The 22,667-nt window shown below is 48.0% G+C and overlaps 1 protein-coding gene across 3 annotated transcripts in view; it reads right to left on the bottom strand.

Annotated features, from left to right (window-relative positions):
• The window catches only part of Liprin-beta (liprin-beta 1), an 85,189-nt gene that overhangs the window by 11,429 nt on the left and 51,093 nt on the right, over positions 1-22,667 (bottom strand). For all 3 annotated transcript variants that reach the window (XM_077661005.1, XM_077661003.1, XM_077661004.1), the window contains 6 exons: positions 18,950-19,097; positions 16,591-16,800; positions 16,378-16,503; positions 13,184-13,312; positions 12,742-12,930; positions 3,486-3,653 (listed from right to left, as the gene is read on the bottom strand). In XM_077661005.1, coding sequence (XP_077517131.1) covers positions 3,486-3,653; positions 12,742-12,930; positions 13,184-13,312; positions 16,378-16,503; positions 16,591-16,800; positions 18,950-19,097 — 970 coding nt within the window. The remainder of the gene's footprint in view (positions 1-3,485; positions 3,654-12,741; positions 12,931-13,183; positions 13,313-16,377; positions 16,504-16,590; positions 16,801-18,949; positions 19,098-22,667) is intronic.

Raw genomic sequence — 22,667 nt, 5'->3', positions numbered from 1 at the left:
ATGTCTGGCGGCGCCAAAGACAAGCCCAAGGGGTTGCTTCCTTAGCAGTCCCGAGCTGCTCACAGAGATGGCGCCACATGTGTCAGCCATCGCCATCACCAGGTGGTCACTTTATGGGAAGGAACGGAGGGGGAACAAGCATGATCAAGCGCCGAAGGAGAGAGCCTTCTTCGTTGACGGCATGTTTGACGGACATTGCATGTGCGTGCATTTTGTGTGTGTGTACTGGCGCGGTGACGCGATTTATTTACGTGAATTTATTTATCTGATATTTATCATAACCTGCACTATCACATCTGAAGCATGCAACCATCATGACAATCAACCATTGGAATTCTCCATGAGAAGCAATAAGTGAATCTCTCCTACAGACAGTGCAGTTCCAATGCAATTGTGCCATATGCCATATTAACGCGTGTAAGGGCCGCACTTATTTTTCCAGATTTCAGGGCCTATTTTACGGGTGTGGACCACGCACGCACGTGATGTGCGAAATTTTTTTTTAAAGTAAGAGCATACCAATCAGGGAATGAGTGGCATTTATGCTACGTTCAATCGTCACTCGCGGAGTATTCCGACTGGTGCTGTGCTCTGGTGCCTGCTCATCCCACAAGAAGTCGCGCAAGATGTCCACTATCAATGCGTAGCCGTTGTTCCGCGCTTCCATCACATAGCAGAGCTGCTCTTCATCCAGTTCGGGCAACTTGAACGGCTTAAATCCGAAAGCGCGCTTTTTGCAGCTGAGTTCCTCAATGCATCCTTTCAGTTGCACCATCGTCGGACGCACTACTTGGCCACGTTGAATTTCCTGCCCGCGCAAGCTTGCCCACAGCAAACTCCCAGCCGTGTAGCTGTTAAGGTGCTTTCTCATCGTGCTAAAACTGCAACGCTCGGCAGCAGCACGCGAAAGCCACAGCTCCTGTGCCTTTGACAACCACAAAAGGCTGGCTGATATGGATAGCAGGAGCTTGTGGCGGAGGAAAAAGTTGACTATGATGACGATCATGAGTCGCGGCCTCTGGCACCATCTGTGGGCGGCACCTGGAAGCTCCTATGCGCATGCGTCGCCTCCACGATCAAGCGCACCGTTGCTCGCAGCCGGAGCTAATCGCGGTGGCCATGGAGCGTGCATTTCGAAGGCTATTACCACGTGGGTCATAGAAAGGTTGGGTGCGGCCCTTACACAGATTTTTTTTTTTATATTTCCTATTTCCTTTGGGAAAACAGGGTGCAGCCCACACACGGGTGTGGCCCTTACAGGCGTTTACATAGTATACTGCAGTCTTTTCTTGACACCACATTGCCTCCCATAAAACATGAAGTTAGTCTAGTTCCTTCGAGTGAATCTCCCCACACACCAGGGTAAGCGACATAAGAGGCTCTTCCTTAGCCTGAACAGCTGCATTCTGCTGGGCGCCAAGTGCAATCATTCCCTCTTGGTGTTAAAGCACAGTGCCTAATGTGCAACTGCAAGGAATTCATTGTCTATGCTGGACCACCACATGCCTGGTTCAGCATGCACTATACGCTTCTCAGAGGCGGACATGCAGGGGCAAGCGAAGTAAAGCTGATGTTAACCCCAACCATGCGCTCATCCTTGGAGTGGACAACATGTCACAGTACTGTTCTCCCCGTAGCTAGCTAGCACGTGGCTGCTGTCGCAGAGCCAGCATAAAGCCACCAGGATTACAGCCTAGGCAGAAGAGCCCATACTCAGCCTTGTGCAGCTCAGGTGGCAATGCAACAGCTGCGATGGTGATGCAAAAAATTAATGCCTGTGGCCATGTCGCCCTAAGCCAACGACTATGACGAGGCCCTCCCAGCTGTTGTCACATAGACTATGACACTTTTCGAAGACAAGTCAACAGAGCCATCAGTGGCCTTCTGGTGTACTAGAAAGCATAATTATCAAAGTAAAAAGGCTAGTTAGTTGTAAACATCCCATGTGTTCCTCGTTCTTTCATGATTTTTTTTCTTTGCTGCAATATTTTTATGAGCTTCAACAAAAACCCAGCCCCAGACTGCCTCTCTGCCTAACATTGCATGGTCAGTCCAAAGCATCACTCTGAATCACGAAAGAGGTACAGAATATGCTGACGTGCCGTCAAATACAAACTGGAAAGTGAAACACAAGACGTGGTCTAGGCTGTGCAGGACAAGGCATGGTGATCTGCGACAGAGAGTGAACTGTTCCGGAGTAGAATGTAACGTCTGACTCCAAATCACCCACTTGCACAGCAAGAAAACCTGCTGTGAAGGCAGGAGGAGCGAGATGCAGCTTAACACATGCTGCGGCGCCTCCTCTCTCTCTCAGCACCTCCACCCGCTTCTAGAAGTTTAGGAGTGCGCTATTTAGGAATGTGTTTCACGTTCTTATGTGGTTCTTGGTCAGGCTTCATACAGTGATGCAGACTGGCCCCAGCGTTCGGAAAGTCGTAGAGAGCGAACGCTAAGCTCGAGTGCAAATCTTGAGTCAGCTTTGGTAGCCGAGTGTGAAGCTACTGTTTCTTCTCTGTGTATTTCTTTCTGTGCTGTTTCCGAAGTTTTATAAATGTTCCTCTGTTCAACGATGTCTCATTGTCCATCCATCGTCTGACTGTGAGCATCACGTCCAACGGCAAATAAACGAGCACCTCATCGAAGGAGCGAGGTGGAGAAGAAGAACGCATGAGATCTTTACTCTAAGGCTTGCTTACTGAAACTGCATTCTACTGCCGAAGCTTCCGATACCTCACTGTCAGGTAAAGACCGAATGACACCTATGGACATGCTGAGCCAGGACTACTGGGACCCAGAGTAGTAATGCCCAGTGCGCCATGTATCGTGAATGAAGAGGTTTTTCCAAGAGCAGTTTGGTGCTGCAGGAACTACCTGACAATCACCACTACACATGATGCTGACACTATACTTACAGCCTGGTACCGACTCTTGAACTGCGCAGGAGACAAGAAAAAGATGTGTGGACATGACGCATTGTAGGACAGGCTCTCACACAAAAAACGCTTTCAGAGTCCCACTGTGTCGTGTGAACAGCTTGGTGACTGCACGATGGTCCCCAGTGGAGCACTGCCAGTCATGCCGTGAGTGACCGTGTTAACTCCCCGAATTCCGAGGCATGGTACATTCAGACTGCACACTGTGCCCTCACTATGCTGGCACCCAGCCTTTTCACTTTGCTCTGTTCTCCAAGCTTTGCCCCCGTAAGTGGTTTCCTTATCAAGTACAGTTCTGAGCAACATGTGAGGAAACAAACCTTTTTGCACAAAAATGCAAATTTTCTGGCTATTTCTATATGAAATTGAGTATGACTTGCTGTTATTACACGCTAAGAAGGAAACTATTTAGAAAATAGAAAAAAACTCTGCATGTCACCGATAAGAGCAGAATATTCAATTTGGCTCCTCCCACAACTGTGCACACACTGTGCACTGAGTGCTTGCAAGATGGCCCATGAAAGGGCAGGAAAAATGTGGAACGTACGTTACCTTTTCACCGCGGCCGCCCGAGGACGAGAAGGAGTCGTCAAGTGAGGTGTCAGCTGCTGAGGAGTCGCATGAGGACAGATCCTCAGCCAGCGCGTCTGCCTCGAAGGGGCACAGGTAGCCGTCCGCACCCTTGGTCCGCCGCCAACGCAGGGGGCTTTTCTTGGCCGCCTGCAAACACACACGCCACGCCCCATGAACCGTACACAGCATTAAGTCAGGCGACTTATGTCAAAGTCATCGACACCACAGGTTAGGCCTCTCCTGCTGGTCTCCAATGAGCTCTGCTCTGCGCCAGCTGCAATGCTCTTCAAGAGTTCACTACAAACACTACTAGTCATATCTGTGTGCAGTGTTGGCAGTAACGCGTTACGAGTAACGATGTTACCGGTAACGCGTTACTTTTTTTGGTAACTCAGTAATGCACTCGTTACCATTTTGGAACTGTAACGGGTATGGTACTTAGGTTAACATTTTTCGGTAACGTGAGGTGTTACCTTACTAGCTACTTTTTATTGCAATCGTCCCTCCTCCGCCGCCTTCTTTAAAAAACAGAGGCGTGGAGCACCTGAAGTGATGTTGCAAATAAACAAAATGTACAGGTGCTCTCGATGACACTTGTTGCAACTCGCATGCATGCCAGAAAACACCTGCCCTTGACGACGTACCCAACTGAAAGAAAAAGACAGAATACCCATAAAGCACGAAACATGTGCGCGAATACGCATTCACACACCTGCCTTCACCAACCTCCCCTTCGCAAACCACTCACACACACAACTTTCAAAAGAGTGGAAGCATGCCGAGCATTTTGGAACATCACATTTTTCAGAATTACTGTAAATTTGTTGACAGTTCAGCGATGTTTTCTTTGTGATGTTAGAATTGATGATGAAGTATCATTTTGTGTTTAATGTCACATTCAGAAAATGGCTTCACCATGTACCACAGAGTTAGAAGCCATCACATGTAACTCTATACTGGCAACTTTAGGCCACTGTAACATTGCTAAGCTCCTGCACATTTGTGCAAAGTATTCTTATTAAATTAGGATTTCAGCTGAAATAGTTGTTTGGGCTAGAAGTTTGATGTGAACTATGAGCCTTATAAAATTGTTATCGTGAGTTCTTGCAGCGAATACTCACTGATTAAAATTTATGGCCATGGAATAACGACAAAGTAACGTGCGGTAGTTTTTTTCGCTAACGGTAACGCATTACCTTTTTTCGTAGCTAACATAGGACGGAAACGCATTCCTTTTTTTTAGTGTAATGAGTAACATATTTAGTTACTTTTTTTTCGGTAACGCCTACAACACTGTCTGGGTGCCAATGTTGCACGCATCACACCAGCTGCAAACCTATCAACAACGCAAGAGGTCATCAAAAATGTCAGCAGGACTTTTACAGCAAACTGCTCCACCCACAAGACCGTTTTGGCTGAAGGGTCTACTCGATTGCTTTTCAGCATCCGGTAATATATTATATTTATTGACGTGAGACCCACACTCATGTGAGACCTGCACCCCCATCTCCCAAGCTAAAAAATTTTGAAAGAACTTTCATGTGACAAGATACACATGAGGGCACATCCCACTGAAGTTGCATGGCGAACCCCAATGGTGAACTTGGAGCGAGGTGCTGAATGCATGCCACAGCAAATGAATCTTGCACAGGGTGAACCAATACTGATTGGTGTAGTCAATGGTTTGACAACATGCCATCTGATCAGGAATCAGGACTGGTCACTGACCATGATCAATAAAAAATGATGTTTCGACAACACTACAACTCCTTTGCTCACAAACTTGGCTATCTTGTTCAGCAGTTCACCAGTGAACTTCATTAACAACACTGACTGAACAGTGAAACACAGTCTTATAACGGCAGGGAGCCCGACAGGAACTCTAATGCACAACCAGTTCTGCAAGTCGGCCTTGGAGTCCATTTGCACATTTTCGCATGAGGACACAGCTAAGTCACACCTCGCACTTAGCATGTTAGGTGCACCAAGTCTTACCATGCCCTATGCTCGAAGACAACTACGCGCAATCAGTTTTTTTAAAACACCAGGAGCGAGTGCATGCCCTGCATTATGCGTGCATAGTTGCATGCTGTGGCATCTACGTAGCTGGTGATCTTCAACCATTCGCAAAGTGATTCGGGAAACATTTCTTTAATAAATACTGCTCCGCTAACATACACTTTGCAATCATTCCTGGCAATGGACTCTGGGATCCTTCAACCGCCATCCGAATTGGGGCGACAAGCATTACTACTCAATCCGACGACGCACGGTCTGAAATGTAAACAAATACATATGCTTAACCAATGATGTGTCCCAATGCGCTCTAAAAACAGGCAAACGTGGCATGGCCATTTCGGAAGTGGGCTCCATACCCATACTCATTAGAAGGAGCAATCTGCTGCAGAGGGAGTTGCTCCAAAACTACCAGTGAAACTTGCAAACCCGATCCAGACCGACAAGAGAAACACGAAACAAGCATCAGTGCTGATGTGCAACAAGAAGAACTGCTCGGGATCAACCAGTGGAACTCATCACAAGTTAAGCTAGCCACTGGTAGCTAGAGAGCTACTACAGTAGAATCTCGATAAACGGAAGTCGGTTAAACGGAACCAACGCTTAAATGGAACAAACGCCTCACAGTTGGTTGGTTTTGTATTAAGGCAATGTAAAAAAAATCTCATTAATCGGAACAAAAATTTCCCGACCACCGTATAAACAGAACCGAAAATAGGCTCAAAATTTTTAACTTGACGTGAACGCATAGCCCCATCACGGTACGCATCACTGCTCTCCCTTTCCCCTCTTTTTTTCTTTTATTTCCGTCTTTAGACGTTTCCGCCGGTTTTCTCGCACACTGCAACCGCATCGCTTGCTTTCTAGCATGGTGTGCTTGCAGTTGTGTTCAGCTACGCTTAAGCCTTACATCCGCTGTGAGCGTCGTCTGCGACATTTCGTTGCAAAGTCAGCATCCGATGGCAGCGCAGAAGCGACCTCACAATGCCCTTACATTAGAAAGGAAGGTGGAGATAATCAACGACTTCGAGAGTGGACGCTTCACAAAAACAGCGCTTGCGACGAACTATGCTGTCCCCAAGAGCAGCCTCACGAGGATACTTCAGGACAAGGATAAGCTGCGGCAGGCTTTCGGGACATCACGCTTTGACCCTCAAAGAAAACGACTGTGGGTGGCCAACCACGAAAATCTGGAGAAGTGCCTGGTGGTTTGGCTGCGGAAAGCCCGCAGTGAAGACATTCCGATCAGCAGGCCACTCATTCACGCGCAAGCAGAAGAATTTGTTCTGCAGCTCGGCATCGAAGGTTTCTTGTGCAGCGAAGGGTGGTTGACGAGATTTATAGATAGGAATGGCATAGTGTGCCGTGCCGTTTCAGGGTAGGCTGCCGTTGCAGACACGACAGCATGCGGGGACTGGCGACGAAGATGGCTCCCCAAAATTCTGCACAGTGAGCAGCCTGTCTAGTACGGGTGGCGCCATCCAAAGAAAACGATTGCGAGAGCTAAAACAAGCAAACATAAAATCCTTTTTCACAAGCCAATAAATTGCAGTTCCCACTGATTTCCACGGAATAAGTGGACTATTGACATTTTTTTTAATTTCAGTAGTGCTTTGAAAAAAAAGTTCACTGCTTGCTGCTTTTGTGCAATAAAGTTTGGGCCCATAGTGTACCGTTCTCTTTATTGTCTAGATTTTGCATTTGAGATCCGCTTCCGCGGAGACTGCCAACTGCGCGCACACCTGTCTCGTCGGGGACAAGCAGCGCGGAACGGATTGCGAAATCCTGAACCTTCTCTCGCTAAATGAAACTCCTGATAAACGGAACATATTTTCCCGGTCCCTTGAGGTTCCATTTAACGAGAGTCCACTGTACATGGAGTTCAGCGCCAGCCAACACCGTCCTCAAGGAGACTGGAATTTCGAACAGCAAGGATGGCACAGGAGACGGATGTGCTGTGGCCAGCCACCAGCGACATCGGCTCACCAGGCAGTACTATAAGCAATGACGAATAGTGAATAACATTTTTTTAGTGGGCCATCAGTGGCTGCAGTACCCCGGGTGGCAGTTGCAGTGCAGTACCTGATTTCAGGAGGTGACCACAAGGCTGCCTTGTGCAAAAGCCATGACCTGTTCAGGCTAATAAAAGTTTAGCGCCTTTTATATGAGTGAATATGACAAGCCTGTGGCCACTGTGGCCAATGACATCCTGAACTATTCAGTAGCGACAAAACAAAAGCACAGTGGAAACACAGATGAAGTTGCAAACTCCTTTGCCAGGAACACTAGGCTGTAAAATGGTGCGCCTGAAGTTCCTACCACAGATGCTTACAGCCAAGCTTATGCACGATATTCTTCACTATAGACAAATAAGCCACCGGAAAACAGCTTGCCAGCTGCAATACTAATGACCTCGCGAAGCGTCTGGACAGGACCCACTGCCGACAAGCTTACCATGTACGAGGGGGTGCTGAGAAGTTCCTGGCTTTGCCCCCCTTTCATGTTCAATTGAAAGATTAATTTGGTACCATAAAAAAGCATGATATCTCTTAATGCAACTGTGCAAGTGCCAGATGTTTGCGGTTTTTATAGCTATTTTTAATTTCGACTAGAACCTGAGATGGCAGAGGCACAAACAAGTTTCACGCCTGAGGAGTTAGGGGTCATCATGAAATTTTTGTTCCTGCAGGAAAATTCTACGAAGGATATTCACAACGAGATGTCACAAACACTAGGGGAGAAGTGTCCTTCCTAAAGCACTGTCACTGGGCATTACACTGTTGAGGAAGAGCTCTGTAGCGGACGCCCCACAACCTCAACAGAGCCGGCAACAAGCAATGCTGTCCATAAGCTGTTTCTTGAGCATTGGCGAATATCTGCCAAAAATATAGCCCAGATACTGAACATCTCCCGGGAGCGTGTTAGTTTTATTATTACCAATATCCTAGACATACGCAAGCTTTCAGCAAAGTGGGTGACGAAATGTTTGAACAGTGAGCAGGAGGCACGAGTTGAGGCATCCAGAGCTGCTTTGACCCATTTTGATGCTACAAAGGACTTTTTGGATATATTAGTGACTGAGGATGAAACATGGCTCCACATTTATGACCCCGAAACCAAGGAACAGTCAAAGGAATGACGCCACAGGGGGTCCCCGCGACCGAACAAATTCTGCACCCAGGAATCGGCGAAAAAAGTCATGTCCATTTTCTACGACAAAGATGGTGTTCTGTTGGTGGACTACCTACCTCAGGGCTGTAGTATAAGCAGAGAGCATTATGCCGGCATCCTCGACAAGCTGAAAGAGGCAATTAAGATGAAATGCCGCAGAAAGCTGAACAAAGGAATCCTTTTGTTGCGGGACAATGCACCTGCGCACACGTCCAGAGTTGTGGCTGTCAAACTGAAGACCCTGGGTTTCCAATTGGTTCGCCATCCCCCCTATTCACCTGACCTGGCCTCTTCTGACTACCATCCCTTTCCGAACTTGAAGAAACATCTCAAGGGTCATCATTTCGATGACATTGCTGACATCAAGCACGCTGCTGAAAGCTGGTCTGACAACCTGTCACATAATTTTTTTTTTAAACAGAACGGAATAAGAAAGCTGAAAAAACGATGTAACAAGTGCATCAGTCTGAGGAGGTAATATATTGAATAAATGTGCACTTTCAAAACTCTGGCTCTTTTCTTTCTGTGCAAAGCCAGGAACATCTCGGCATCCCCTCGTACATTCACATCAAGCACAAGACGTGGGACATCACTCGTCGGTACGTTTCGTAATCTATGCTTTCTGCAAGGCCCCAGCAGCTGCAACAGCGTTTTGCTGCCCTCTTAACCATTTAAATAAAGAACTGCCACTGACTTCCTAGCAATGCCATTCTAACTTCCGTTAGAGCCACAGGAAAAAAATTTCGGAGTACCACATTTGTTTTACTGATGCCGCCGAGCATGGAAGGTACTACATTGCTGCCACAGCCCAGCGTTTTCAAAACAGGTCAAACAAGTTTTTACAGTTTTACAGGTAAACTGAACCGAATGGCGTCCTTCCAACGCCTTTCGGCTGTCCTCCAGAACTTGCATAAATGCACAAGGTGCTGCTTAAGCAAGGTTAAAAAATCCTAATTTCTCATTGCCTCGGACATTTTAGTTCCTGATATTGTATATTTTAGCTGTGCCAACTACGCAAGGTTTTAAATTATCAACTAAAATGAATAAATTCATTGCGGAGGGAGCTATGTACAATATTGCAAATGTGATTACAGTCAGACCTGGTTATACCGAACAACATGATTCAACAAGATTTGTTCGATATACGGAATAATTTGATATACCCGAATCCACTTATAACAAACTCCAGTACCAAATTCATTATATATTAGGTTGTGAATGCAGAGCGAAAATGCGCTGAGAAAGAAAAACCATGCCACTCGTCATGAGTTCCACTCCAAATGTAATTTACAGGTGAGAAATATACACCTATTTGCACTAGCCAGTGATTTTTTTTTCCTCAACAGTGCATTTAGCTCCATCAATGTGAATCGCATTTTTGACACAAGACATCATTTCAACAAACTCCAGTCCGCTTCCCTGTATTCCTGAGCAGTATCGTAGCAGCACATCGGCAGCAGAAACAGCTTTGCGAAGTGTCGAGCGAGGGCGGTCATCTTCCAGAGGTGGCTCTTTGGTGGCACCAGACAGCACACTGGAAACAATTTTTGAGTCCAACGGGCTAGCTATCACAGCTACGTCATCGTCAACCGTCAAAAAATCGTCGAAGGCGACTGCCCACAGCGCGGCACCGTCACTTGCGCTGCGTGCCGCAGTCACAGCTTCTGTGCACTCATGACACAGTCCAACATGATGGAAGCAGTTCTCTCGAACAAGGTACCACCACTTGCCAGGCACGACTCATAATTTCGATTGCGGCCAGCAAATTAATCTGCAGCTCTTCATTAACCTGCAGTTTCACTGAAGGCCACTCAAACACACGATTCTGGTAGCCCAGCTTGAATGCACGCATGATGCCTTGATCAAGCGGCTGTAAAACTGCTGCTGCCTTCGGCGGCCGGAAGCAAAGCTCAATGTTTTTGAGCGAGATGCTGCAGTGGTGTGCTGAACAGTTATCCAGGCGAATCTTGTGTCCACCCATTACAAGCTCCTCGGCAAGGCTTGCCACTGTTTCGTTGTCATCTTGCAGGATGAAGCGCTGGAAAGCAAGCACGCAGCAGCGCAGGCACAGCTGGAGTCAAGTGAGCAGAGTAGCACCACGACTCGCAAATGTACACAAAGAAAGCACGGAGGACGATGGCATCTCATAACATTCGTAGCATGGCTCATAGGCTGTCGAGATGCCTTCTCCCAAAGTCACTGTGATAGATTCGGAGTTGCTCGCATGTGCTAGATCGCATGGTAGGCGACTGCTGAAGAGGAGTGCTGCAAAGCAAGGCTGGCCGACGGCGCAGATTTTAAAGGGCTGCTCCTGCTCCTCCTTCGTTTCACGGGTTCCACTGAAGCATGGCCGGGCAGTGTGGTTGCTCCAAGGCTGCCCATAGCCAGCGCAGCAGCACGATGGCAGGCGTTTGGTGACCGGTCGCGGGTGCTCAGAGTTTGATATATCGAAGGTGTAGGTCATTACAAAAAATACATTTTACGTGCATATTGCTAGAACTTCTGAGTGTTCGATATAAAGCATAATTCGCTCTATCCGAGTTCGTTATATTCGTTATATTTTGACTGTCTTGTACTCGATACACTAGGCAGTGGCTCCGCGGAGGTGAAATTTCGATGGAGGCGAAATTCTAGAGGCCCGGGTACTGCGCGATGTCAGTGCACGTTAAAGCACCGCAGGTGGTCGAAATTTCTGGAGCCCTTCACCACGGCGTCCCTCATATAGGTGTATCCAGACGAAGGACCACGGACCTGTTTTGGCCCGCGGACTAGCGATCACGTGGGGTTTCACTTCCGGTCTACGAGGTCCGCCCATGGTCCGCGGGCCGGATCGTGCGAGAAATGCGAAAGCATTTTTTTTGACGGTGGACCACGGACTTTTTAGCCTATTCGCACACATCGAGTCTGGCAACTACACCACACTGGTCTTTCCTGGCTCGGTGCTCCCGGCAGTCGAGGCGACACCAGCGAAAGTAGTTTTGTTTTCACTGTTAACATGTCAACGTGGTCGGACGACGCTACGTTTCACTTTTTAGCCTTAGTACAGCTTGATGGCTCGTTCATAATTGGGCATTCGGCGGCGACAGCGAGCGAAATTAGTAGCAACGTCGGCGCTCGCGACGTACACAGATATGGTTAGAAAAGAACAATTGATGCGGTCTACGTGCCATAAGCGTATGCACTATCATGTACGCTAAACGCAGGTATTTTTCGGCACGCTACAGCACTTCTCTTATTTCCCACTTTTAGTTCAGCGTATGCAAACACACACAGAAGGATACGCTCAGCCTTGTGGCGCCATCTAGTTTTTAGGACGGGTAACTATTTCTGTCAACAAACATACGCTCCGCTTAAGCCTAGAAGGGGCACAATCGTCGCTCTAAATAAAAAATAAAGCAAATATTTTACTCATACGTCTTCATATAGGCGAGGTGAGACCAAGCAAGAAATTGCGCCATTTATTGCCAGTGAATGCAACAAAAAAGGCAGTAACAACGAGGAATCCAGTCCGAAGCGAGTGGTCCAGCTTGGAAGCGCGCCGCCATATTTGCCTCCGTGGGAATGCTACCTCCTCCTCACCGCGGCATAAATCTGTCCCGTACCGATAGAGCTTTCCGCTGGGTATTTAGGCCGAATCACTGCCGCGGCTGTGGATTCCGCTTGTTCTCGCCGCCGAATGTCGAAGCGTGAGACGAGCGTTGCTGCAGGGTGATCACAGAGGCTTGGCCCGCCTTGTCGTCTGCTCTTTTGGTCCGTCGTGTGGATGCTGTCACCGGCCAGACCCAGCCGGGCCACGCACGGTCGACCCCACGTGACCGGTCCGCAGGCCAGTCCGTGGCCCGCCGTCTGGATACACCTTATCCGGAGTCGCTTTGGGACGTTAAACACCGATAAACAAACAAACTAGGAAGCGGCTGCCATGCACCTTCCAACTCTGGAGGGATGGAGAGAAATGCAACACTCTGGCAAAGCTTCCAGTGATTCTAGCTTCCTTGCTTGTGAGGCGCCCCATGATTGTGTCACGCCACATATAGCAGTACATGCATACCTTGACCTTGGCAGCAGGCGACAGTGGTACGTGGTCGGGGCTGGCCTGCAGGGCGCGCTTGCGCTGCACAATGCGGGGCCCCAGCAGCTGCTTGAGCTGCAGCGACAGGTGCCGCCGCAAGAGGGTCTTGCTGCCCGGTATGCTCAGCACGGCTGCAAACACCTCCCACGTCATGCTGTCCTCATAGATCTAGCAAGAGGGAGCAAAGGCAGGAAAGTTGCCACAGATTCTTAGAGCCCGTCCGCATTCCGATACAGAACTTGCCAGTGCGTCCACCTCCCCTAACCACCCTTCTTCTGTACAATACTCTAAACATAAATACGCCAATATGGGAGTAATAAGGGAGTACTAGTGGACAGCTTGCTCTCTTGTTACTCCTACATGGCTAGAGTGAAGGTTAGTGCTCCAGTCGTGCACTCAGAAGCAGAGCCCTTGCTCTCACCAGCAGTGCCCCGTGGACGCCACTTCCCCGCAGGTTGGGCGCATACTCGGACAGGTCCACGGTGCGCAGCCACTCCATCACCCGATGGTTGGTCCAGAGGGACACGTCCAGTGGGCTGTACTGCTTGCTCTGCACCCACACATGCAACACACCATGACAGCACCGTCAGGGACAGAGCACAGCGAAACAAGTACAGGTCAACTGCACATGAATGACCAAGGCAGCATATGCACATAAGAACAGGCTGCTTATGGAGCTTCCTGCACCTGTGTGCCAAAGTCACTTAGAGGCAACACAGCAAACGAGCATGGCCTTCAATCATGGAAAAGAGAATGGCCACAGCTCTCGCAGTCTGACCATACATCACTGGGTTGACTATTGCTGTAAGTGTTTATAGTTGATAGTTGAGAGAAAACTGACGCCAACCAATATTTTTAACTTTACCCAACGTTTCGGGACCAACTCGGTCCCTTCTGCAGGGGTGACTAAAGTGTGCCAGCAGCAGCAGCGGGCTGCTGCCTTCGCTCTCCCTTTGTTAGCACGTGGCGCAGTCCACTAACGTACGCAGAGGGGAGCGTTCCTGGAGTCCTATTAACTGCTGCCTTTGTGAGCCAGATGTTCCATGAGTCCACATGTCGCCTCTTGAACAGGTTTGGCTCCAGGGCCGAGATGCTCACCTCCTAGTAGGCTATCCGGTGGTCGGCGCACTCGCAGTGCTCGGCGAAGGGATTGGATTCTGAATTCATTAGCCGGGTGTCATTTTCGTGTTGCCTCATTCTTTGGTGGAAGTTTTTTGTATCGCCGATGTATGAAGCCGGGCACTCTGAGCATGGGATTTTTGTAGACAACACCCGGTTGTTTTTTTCTGGGTGATTCAGGACAGAAAAGGAAACGTGTGCAAAAGGGAACATCAGCTGCCCAATCCTCGCGGAACATGAAATTGCCGCACCATAGTCCTTCCGTTCAAAAAGGCACCTCTTAAGCGACTAAAAAACGAGTGGAGTGTGTCACATGTTAAGTAGTTTCTTTTAAGGCAAAAGCCTGACCTGCCCCATTAGACAATGTTCTGCCAGTGATCGGCACTGAGGCCGAGAGATGGTCCCAGAAAGATGGCGCGCAACAGCCGTCCTCCAGCCACCGAAGCGGCGAGCGTGACGATGGCATGCGCAACAGATACTGAAGAGGGACATGCGTTTCGGAGGAGAAATTGTTTATTTTTAAGTGCTGAGGAATGAAATTTGGCACGCGTATTGGGAAGTGCACTAAATGGATACATACAAATTTTCACTCATATATCTTCAGTGATTTTGACATCATAAATTTTTATGTGCTTCGTTGCCATACCGAACTTGCAGAAAACCTGGCATAACAACAAACATGGTACGAGCCTAGAGTCGCACTTCAATTTTAGCCAAAGGAAAGGTTCATGCAGTGATATTCTCCAAATATCTTTATCCAAATGGGGTTCTTCTACACAGAACATTATATCCGTGCTTGCATTATGCACTCATTACTGCCTTGTCAAATTAGTGATAGTGTGAAGAAATGAGAAAGTAATTCATAAATACAGGAACGTCTGTGCATAAAGCACAGGACATAAAGCACAGGATAAAGCATTTATCAAGGCACAAAATACAAAAAAACGCAAGAAAATCAATGAAGCCCTTGTCATGCTATGCTTTCTGCAAGCAGGGCAGTCAGGTCAAAAAACACTTTAGAAAAAACTGGCATTTTCATGGAGATCTTAGCCTGTATTTTGCAACCTGTGGTCAGACAAAAAACATTTTTTAAAGTTACTTCTGGGTTGTTTCCGAGGAAAATCATTCGGGATATAATTAAAAAGACCTTATAGATATGAAATGTGGTATTTTATAAAATTCAATCTTTTTAATATATATTTTCGAGATTTGAAAGCTGCGTCTCCCCTTACGAAGCGAAATGCTATTAGCAGCTCAGTTGCCACCACAGGCCACGTCCTTTCTACCGAGAAACCGGACAGGACAAATGGTCAGACACTGGCAAACTGCACCATTCAGATCTCTTTGGAACAGCAGCCCCTAAGAAAAGTGCTCACCAAGGAGGATCAGGAACAGCAGAGATACCTCCACAATGACAAGTCTGACCAGTTAGGATTTAGACTTAAAGGTTTTTGCTTATTTGACATCAACCGAAGCAGAATTGTGAGCCATCAAGTGGGCAGCTGATGTTCCCTTTTGCACACGTTTCCTTTTCTGTCGTGAATCACACGTCTGAAATGACCCATTAGCTACCTGAACGAACTGTCAGAAAAAAGACCCCACCGTTTCAAGGAATGCAGGCAGGGCAATGATTCGAACAGCACAATTCAGTTTTAAACTGGCATTTTCATGGCTACGCTTGATCCTGGCTATATCAAACTTGAAGGGAATTGCGAAATAGTATGATATATCGATAGTTCGATAAATAAAAAATGAAACACATAAGCCTATCTTTAACCTAAGACCAAGAATGTACTGTCTGTATGCTAGCTTCTTGCAGAGACTTGCCGCTCGCCAGGCCTAGCCTGCTTCGCATCGAACCCACAGTGGATGGTACTTTGGACCTAGATCCTGCTTATAATAAGAGGTCTGACCCTGTTGTCAGTACACTATGAATAGAATAATGGTTCATTAAATTTGAGACACAGCTTGTTTCGGCAACGCCTTTGACAGCAACCAGGAAAGGGCAGCTGCTAGGCTTCATTAGGACGACTTCACTGCGTGACACGTTGTGCATTGTAAGCTGCCTTTCTTTCCCGCATGAAAGTGTGGTTTCTCAGAAAATTGAGCGCTACTACAGACTGAAGGCTACCTGCAAGCACATCCTGTGTTTACCTCTTCAGTTTTACAGCACCAGTGCTGCTCAAGGCCACGTAGCCGATTTGTCTCCTTGCACGCAACGTGCTAAAGAAGCACTGTTAGGAGAAGTGCCACTTGAAGGGGCACGGTGAGCTGTTTGATATATCAAATGTTCCGGTATACAGGAGTTCAGTAAACTTTGTTTGGGACTTTCAAGAGGATGTTCCAATAGTTCGACATCAGCAATAATTCGATATGTCTGGGTTTTACTGCATTTCAAATTACAGGCAAGGACATAATTGTCTGCCTCTAGTGACAAATTTTGCGAAAGCACAAGCTTAAAGGGGGCACTCGTACGGCAGGGGAGAATGCACTTGCCTCGTCGGGCAGTGAGCGGCGCTTGAGGCAGCTGGGGTCGAAGCGGTTCAGCCGCAGAACCTGGATGCCCCGCTTCATGCTCAGGTGGTGGAACTGGTTGGTCACCTTCAGCCGCAAAAGGTCTTCCTGCAGCATGGCATTCAGCGGAAGGGGGGTGCAATACATGCAACAGCGTCAAGTCTTCCTCCATTCCTCATTAAGTCGAAGTCATACCACGGTAAGGGCGTTGAGCACGGCACCATCGACCAGGGCCTCAGCAAAGGCATCCTTGTACTGTGGCAGGCCCACGTCGTCCAGCCAGCGTAGCACCCAGGCTGCGTCCAGCGTGGCTGCCGCCCGGCTCAGCTCACTCGCCTCGGGCCGCAGGCACTCGACGGCCAGCAGCAGCTTCTTGCGGTGCAGCGGGTGGCGCATGCCCAGCTCCTGGCGAAGCACAGCTCTCCTTCAACTAACTACCATGCACCATAAGGTACACTAGCTAAACTAAACTGAAGGCACACCGAAAGTGAGCCTGGCTTCAAACATATGGCAGCTGACAGTGGTGGAGACGGTGAAGCCAGATTTGCATGAAGCTCACATACATTTTCGAAGCATGTGGCCAGTGATGTCACCCGTGTGTGTTGATGATAACCACCGGTGCAGGTGGCGAGCACCTGTGGATTGTTGTGGATTGTTGCATCGACTGCCAAATCTTGCAAGCAAATTATTCCAGTGCGGACAACACTGCTTCCACCTGATGGAATGTGTCCAGATGGTCTTCTCACACCAACGGAAGGTAAAAATAGTAAGTGGCAGGACTTAAAAGGCTCAAAGAAGAAATCTGCGATTAAAATTTTTTTACATTAGTCACACGAAATACATAGAACCACCTTCGTATACAGCGGAACACAGATTACGCGTCCCCTGTTCATGCGACGACCCGCATTTTATGACGAATTGGCATGCACCTGGCGAATCTCCCATACAGATAATGATTAAGAGCCTTGATTACACGAAGGAAAAATATGCGTGCCCAGCATTGTACGACGGCCAGCATGAGAATGGGAGACACTGGCAGTGCACTTTATTGGCAGATGTGACATGAACCACGTCGGTTGCAAATCTGAATCAAGGTGCAGATGTGCGCGCAATGATGTGATTAAGCGAACGATGGCTTGTAATGACGGTTCTGCCAACGGCTGGGACTCAGGCTTCACGCATGCAACCCGCAGTGCAAGGCAGCTCGCCTGACCCATTTTTCCACGCGCTTCACTGACGAAGGCGTTAAGGAAATTAAGTGTATGTTCATTATCATACCAGCATGAAATTATTGTAGAAGCAGTAACAGATTAGACATTTCTATGATTATCGGCGGATATTTCGAAACTGCTTTGTATTGCAGCTTCAGTGTGGAGCACGTTATGCCTAGCGACATCAAGCGAGACAGGAGCAAGCGGCACGCTGTCACGTGGCAGGCCGCACTTCGCTGCAGAAAGCGTGCTGCCAGCGCATCTGTGTCGCAAGCAAACATCGTGTTTATTATTTTTTTTTATGATGTCAGTTCCTAGTAAAGACACTGCAGAGTGACAGCGATTCTAGAGGAAGGCTGCACAGAAAGATATATCGCTGGCATGATCGTACCGCGCTTTAAAACGTCTTCAAAGGGGCGGAGCAGACATATTTCTGGTGCGTCGTTCAAATCATCATTTTTGAGGTGCATGTGACGTCTACTTAACACGCAGTGATGGCACCGCTCGCGTGCATCGTCTAAAGTCGCCTCTCCAACTGGCTGCTCAGAAATAATTCTTGCAAAACAATTACAGGCGCTTTTATAGTGCATGGGGAAAAGAGCTTTAATTATTTTTTGTAAAGCCAGAGTAGTGGATGTGTTTATTATGCGAATGTGTCACTTGTGCAAGATTTTCGGTTATATGACGCCCGGATTATACGACGGTTTTGCACAGTCCCCTGAAAGTCATGCAACCAAGGTACTACTGCAAACATATCCAAAGACAGGGTCACCCTTTGAACGTCAAAAAGCTTGTTTTAAAAATGATGTTTCTCGGTAGCCTTTTCTTTGTCCAGAGAGAGCATGCCTGGAATCTTCTTCTGCCTGATGTTGCATAAATTATATCCATTGGTGTTTTTTACCTTGCTTCGAGCGCATGTAAATAATTTGCATAATCTTTCTAATTTCAAATGTAATCCCCCCCTGCTGTAAGGACTAAATGGTGATGCTGCTAATGAATAAATAAAATAAAACAAACAGGGATGGAGCAAGTAGCACGGTGTGAGTTGTTTGGTAGCACTGTCCCCAACAACTCCACACATTCCATGTGCACAAAACAAAAGATGCCCTTTGCCAATCAACCCACACTGCGTATTTTAATGCCCCATTAGAGAGACATGCACCTTGTTTCTCACTAGAAGGTGCTCAAAAAAACGGGCAACTTAGGTATCAGCAAATGCAGCACAAGAGAGGATGCCATTCGTAAGTTTATTTTAGGTGCCAGTGCAGGACTGCCTTATCATTCATCAGACTACCATCCAGTACAGTCCAAACAAGCAGCAGCTGTGGAGAAAGTGGGCATACCTTTTCAAGCTCGGAGGCAGTGACCTTTAGCAGGCGGCTGCCGTCCCTGAGGAAGGGCTTGCTGCTGTCCCCATACACGGCCAGGCCCAGCCGCTCCAGCCAGTGGGCGATGGTGTCGGGGCCCCACTCACTCACGGGCTTGTCCGTGCTGCACACATGGAGTAGGAGGAAAGGAAGGGGGGTGGTAATGTCTTCCCAGTCCCACACAACGCAGGTGTACAGAGCATACTGCAAGTTCTCGACTGCAGTACACAGGCCACACGGGCTACACAAGCAGTGCATTACACTGCGCAGATCAAAAGTAAGAACTTATCACAGGGAATTCATACCTGGCTCTAATAATGTGCAGTTTGCAATAAATAAAGGGAGTCACTTTAAATGGTGGGACACGTATCCTCTGCAAGTTGGCACACAGTGTATGCATTGTGCACAAAACTGACTGATTAAAACCTTCAGACGCCCAACACTGTGTGTTTATGTGAAGCTCATGAGAGGCACATACCATATAAATATGTGTAAGGGCCACACCCTGCTTTTCCGAAGGAAATATTTTAAAAATTGCTGGTGGTTTAACTCTGCTAACCCTGGGTCGGTATTCCGAGCCTGTGTCACAATAAAAAGCGTCATAATCTGCCGCAGTGGCTACACCTGATTGGTGGAAATGCCGGAAGTGGATGTGGCGGTTCAGATCCAGCGAAAAGGGTCGAAGAAATCGGACGGTGACGTCAGACACATAGCGTACGCTCCTCTAGCAGCAGATGTTCAAGGACAGCCAACATGGCGGCGCACACTGCAGCGGAGCCTCTCGCTTCGAAGTGTACTAATCGGTGCGTTTTTCGCCATGTGAACTGGCTACAAACTGGGTACAAGACTTTCGTTTTGTCTTATCTTCCCTATAACAAATTAGATGAACGATAAATTTGGCCTGCTTTTTATTTCGCTGGACAATTCTGCAGCTTCTCGGCCTAACAAGCACCAGTTTGTTGAAGAAATTGTTCTCATCATTCAAACTTGCATTTCCTCTTCTAGAGCTCTCTATTAGCTGTTGAAGCTTCCTGCATCATGATCGCGTGCAATGTCTACCAGCGTGAAACCCCTCATGTGCGTTGATGACCAGTGAAGCGCTGCTACACTGACGCATTTGGCATGCCAGAGGTGGTTTTTCGGCCTCCCTTACGGTTCTTGACAGCAAGGTGGTCTGGCTCTGCATTGAGCTCGCAAGTTAGCTTGCAAGTTGGTTTTCAGGCATCAGTGTGGGCATGCCTGCGCTTCGTACCATGGCGAATGTATGAAAACTTCGTCTGCGAAGTCTCCCAACGCAACAAGATTTTTTAGCGCATCCCTTTTATTTATTGGCGGCAGAAAAATTAAAAACTTCTCGGCGCCATCTCGCGGTTCTTGCAGTGCCTGCATAAAAGGAATGAAAAACATAAATTATTATCTGCACAACCGTCCGATAACAGTGCCAACTTCGTTCAGTGGTGTTGCAGACGGCAATTCATCACAGCGTCTTGGTTCAGCACGGCATGGAGCGCGCACTGTGCAGTGAGTGAGTGCATGGCACAAATTTTCCTCTCCGTTCCCTTTTACCCTCAAGATAAATGCAAAACGCTGCGTTGTGTGAACAAGCTAGCTGCCTTTTATTTACCATCGGCAATCGACGGCTGTAGGCGCCGCCTTCTGTCACTGAAAAGCCATGCGTGGTTGCGTACAATATTTTCTTCTTTAAGTACACCTCCGGCCTTTACAGTACAGAAAAGAGCATCTGAACTGTTGTTTCTATTTGCTGAAGTCAACTGGGCAAATAAACCAGCTTTCATATTGCCCCTTTACAGGGGAATCCGATAGGCAACTTATGTCACCTCTCTGCTTTTGTACCACCAATCCTCCAATCGCTTTTTGCTAATTTCCACCGCAGATTTATTTACATGACTATTGTTATCTCTAAACACTAAGGCCCCAGGAAGAGTGACTGTGCCTGCATCGACATCGGGATGGATACCATCGCATTTTAGGATGAGGTGTTCTATTGTTTCTTCAGATTTACCACACACAGCACATGTGTCTTCTTCTTCGTTAAATTTTTTTCTGGCATCCGTCGACAGCGCCATGGAAGCAGCAGCGCAGGTGGCTGTAAGCTTGCAGTAACAACACTGCGCTCATGCCGGCTGTCGCGCTGTTGGTGAAAACGACGATAGCTTACGCTCTAACGTACCGCTTTCCACGCGACACGCCTGTAATGCGGGAGAGCCACCGTAGCCGGCGCTCAACCTGCGCTTGCCATACTATGCGGGGAAGCCAACTTAACTGGCGCTCGGTTTTTTGCGGCCTTTGGAATAGCCGCGAGTGCCTTGAAACCCCGCCAAAACCTGGGAAAACGTGTCTCCGTTTCTTTAGTAAGGATCGCCAGGTTTGCTGTCTCTTCAATGAACAAATTGCGCCGCTGTTGCGCGTTTTTAACAAAATTTCATATCATGATTTCTGGCTATAGCAAACTATTTTACTATTTTTTACTTGTGCGCTATAACGAGGTTTCGCTGTATTAGGTATCGCTTGCCAAAAATGAAAGTATCGGAGTAGTGGTGTCGAAAATACATTCTTAGTGCACCGTGTATTTTAACGACACTCGATATTCAAAAAAAGAGGTGTGCCATAGATTTTGAGGCTGCTGTGAGTCAGCACACTGAAAAAAGGAAAGAATTTTAAGAAGAGATGATGTCAATGCCATTGGTCCAGTCAGTCTTTTTTCTTTCTGAGTTTGTTATTTGGCACAGAGATGACAAATATCTTGCGCTTCTGCACACTGGATGACAGAAGAGACAAGGAGACAAGCTCACCATTATGGTAAAAACAACACCCCTTTCCGGCTATTTCAAGTTGTGTTGGTTGCCAACAGAAAAAAATGGCCTGGCTTAGCTAAGGTTAAGCCTAGGATGCGAAGCATCGAGCTGCATACTGGGCACGACGCTTGGCGAGTCGTTCTTCTCGTTCTTCATCAGTCTCGGTGGCTCGCTGAAGCTTACGCTTTTCATTCTGCCGAGCTTCCCTGTCTGTAAGTGGCATCTCGCTGTATGACTGCCTCGGCGTGAGGAGCGGGGCTCTTTTATACAATGCCGCGACGACAATCGCCCCCTAGCGGGAGGAGTGGGAATTAGCCTTGGTGGTCACGGCCGCGCGGCAACCGCGCGAGTTGAGCCCCGTTTCTCCACAGCTGGCGTGACGTCAGACCACGTGCTTGGCTGCAGTGCCCCTAGCGGCAGGAGCGGGAGTTAGCCTTGGTGGTCGCGGCCGCGCAGCGACCGCGCGAGTTGAGCCCAGTCTCTCCTCAGCTGCCGTGACGTCAGACCACGTGCTCGGCTGCAGCGCCCCTAGCGGGAGGAGCAGGAGTTAGGCTATGACGTCACACCAAGCGTGTCATTAAAGGTCAATGGTGGTCATGGCCGCGCCAGGCTGGGCTATGGTTGAGCTAAGTAGTGTCCTTATTATGCTTCGCATAAAAATGGAAGACTTTCTCCTACTTGCTCAGGAGCTTGCAGAACATTTACTGTTTACTTTGTAAGCAGGATGAAGGCCACGCACTCTTCCACATGGGGGTCAATGGGGTCATCAGCGCCAGCAACTACAAATGCTGGCGCATTTCTTTCAGCTGACGCATTCCTTTTTCAAGCACACGGAGCCTGCACCTTTTACAATAGTGCAAATGCAGAGGCAACTGGCA

Source organism: Amblyomma americanum, chromosome 4, assembly GCF_052857255.1.
Source record: "Amblyomma americanum isolate KBUSLIRL-KWMA chromosome 4, ASM5285725v1, whole genome shotgun sequence".
Lineage (NCBI taxonomy): Eukaryota > Metazoa > Arthropoda > Arachnida > Ixodida > Ixodidae > Amblyomma > Amblyomma americanum.
This window is presented reverse-complemented; position numbering and strand designations above follow the sequence as displayed.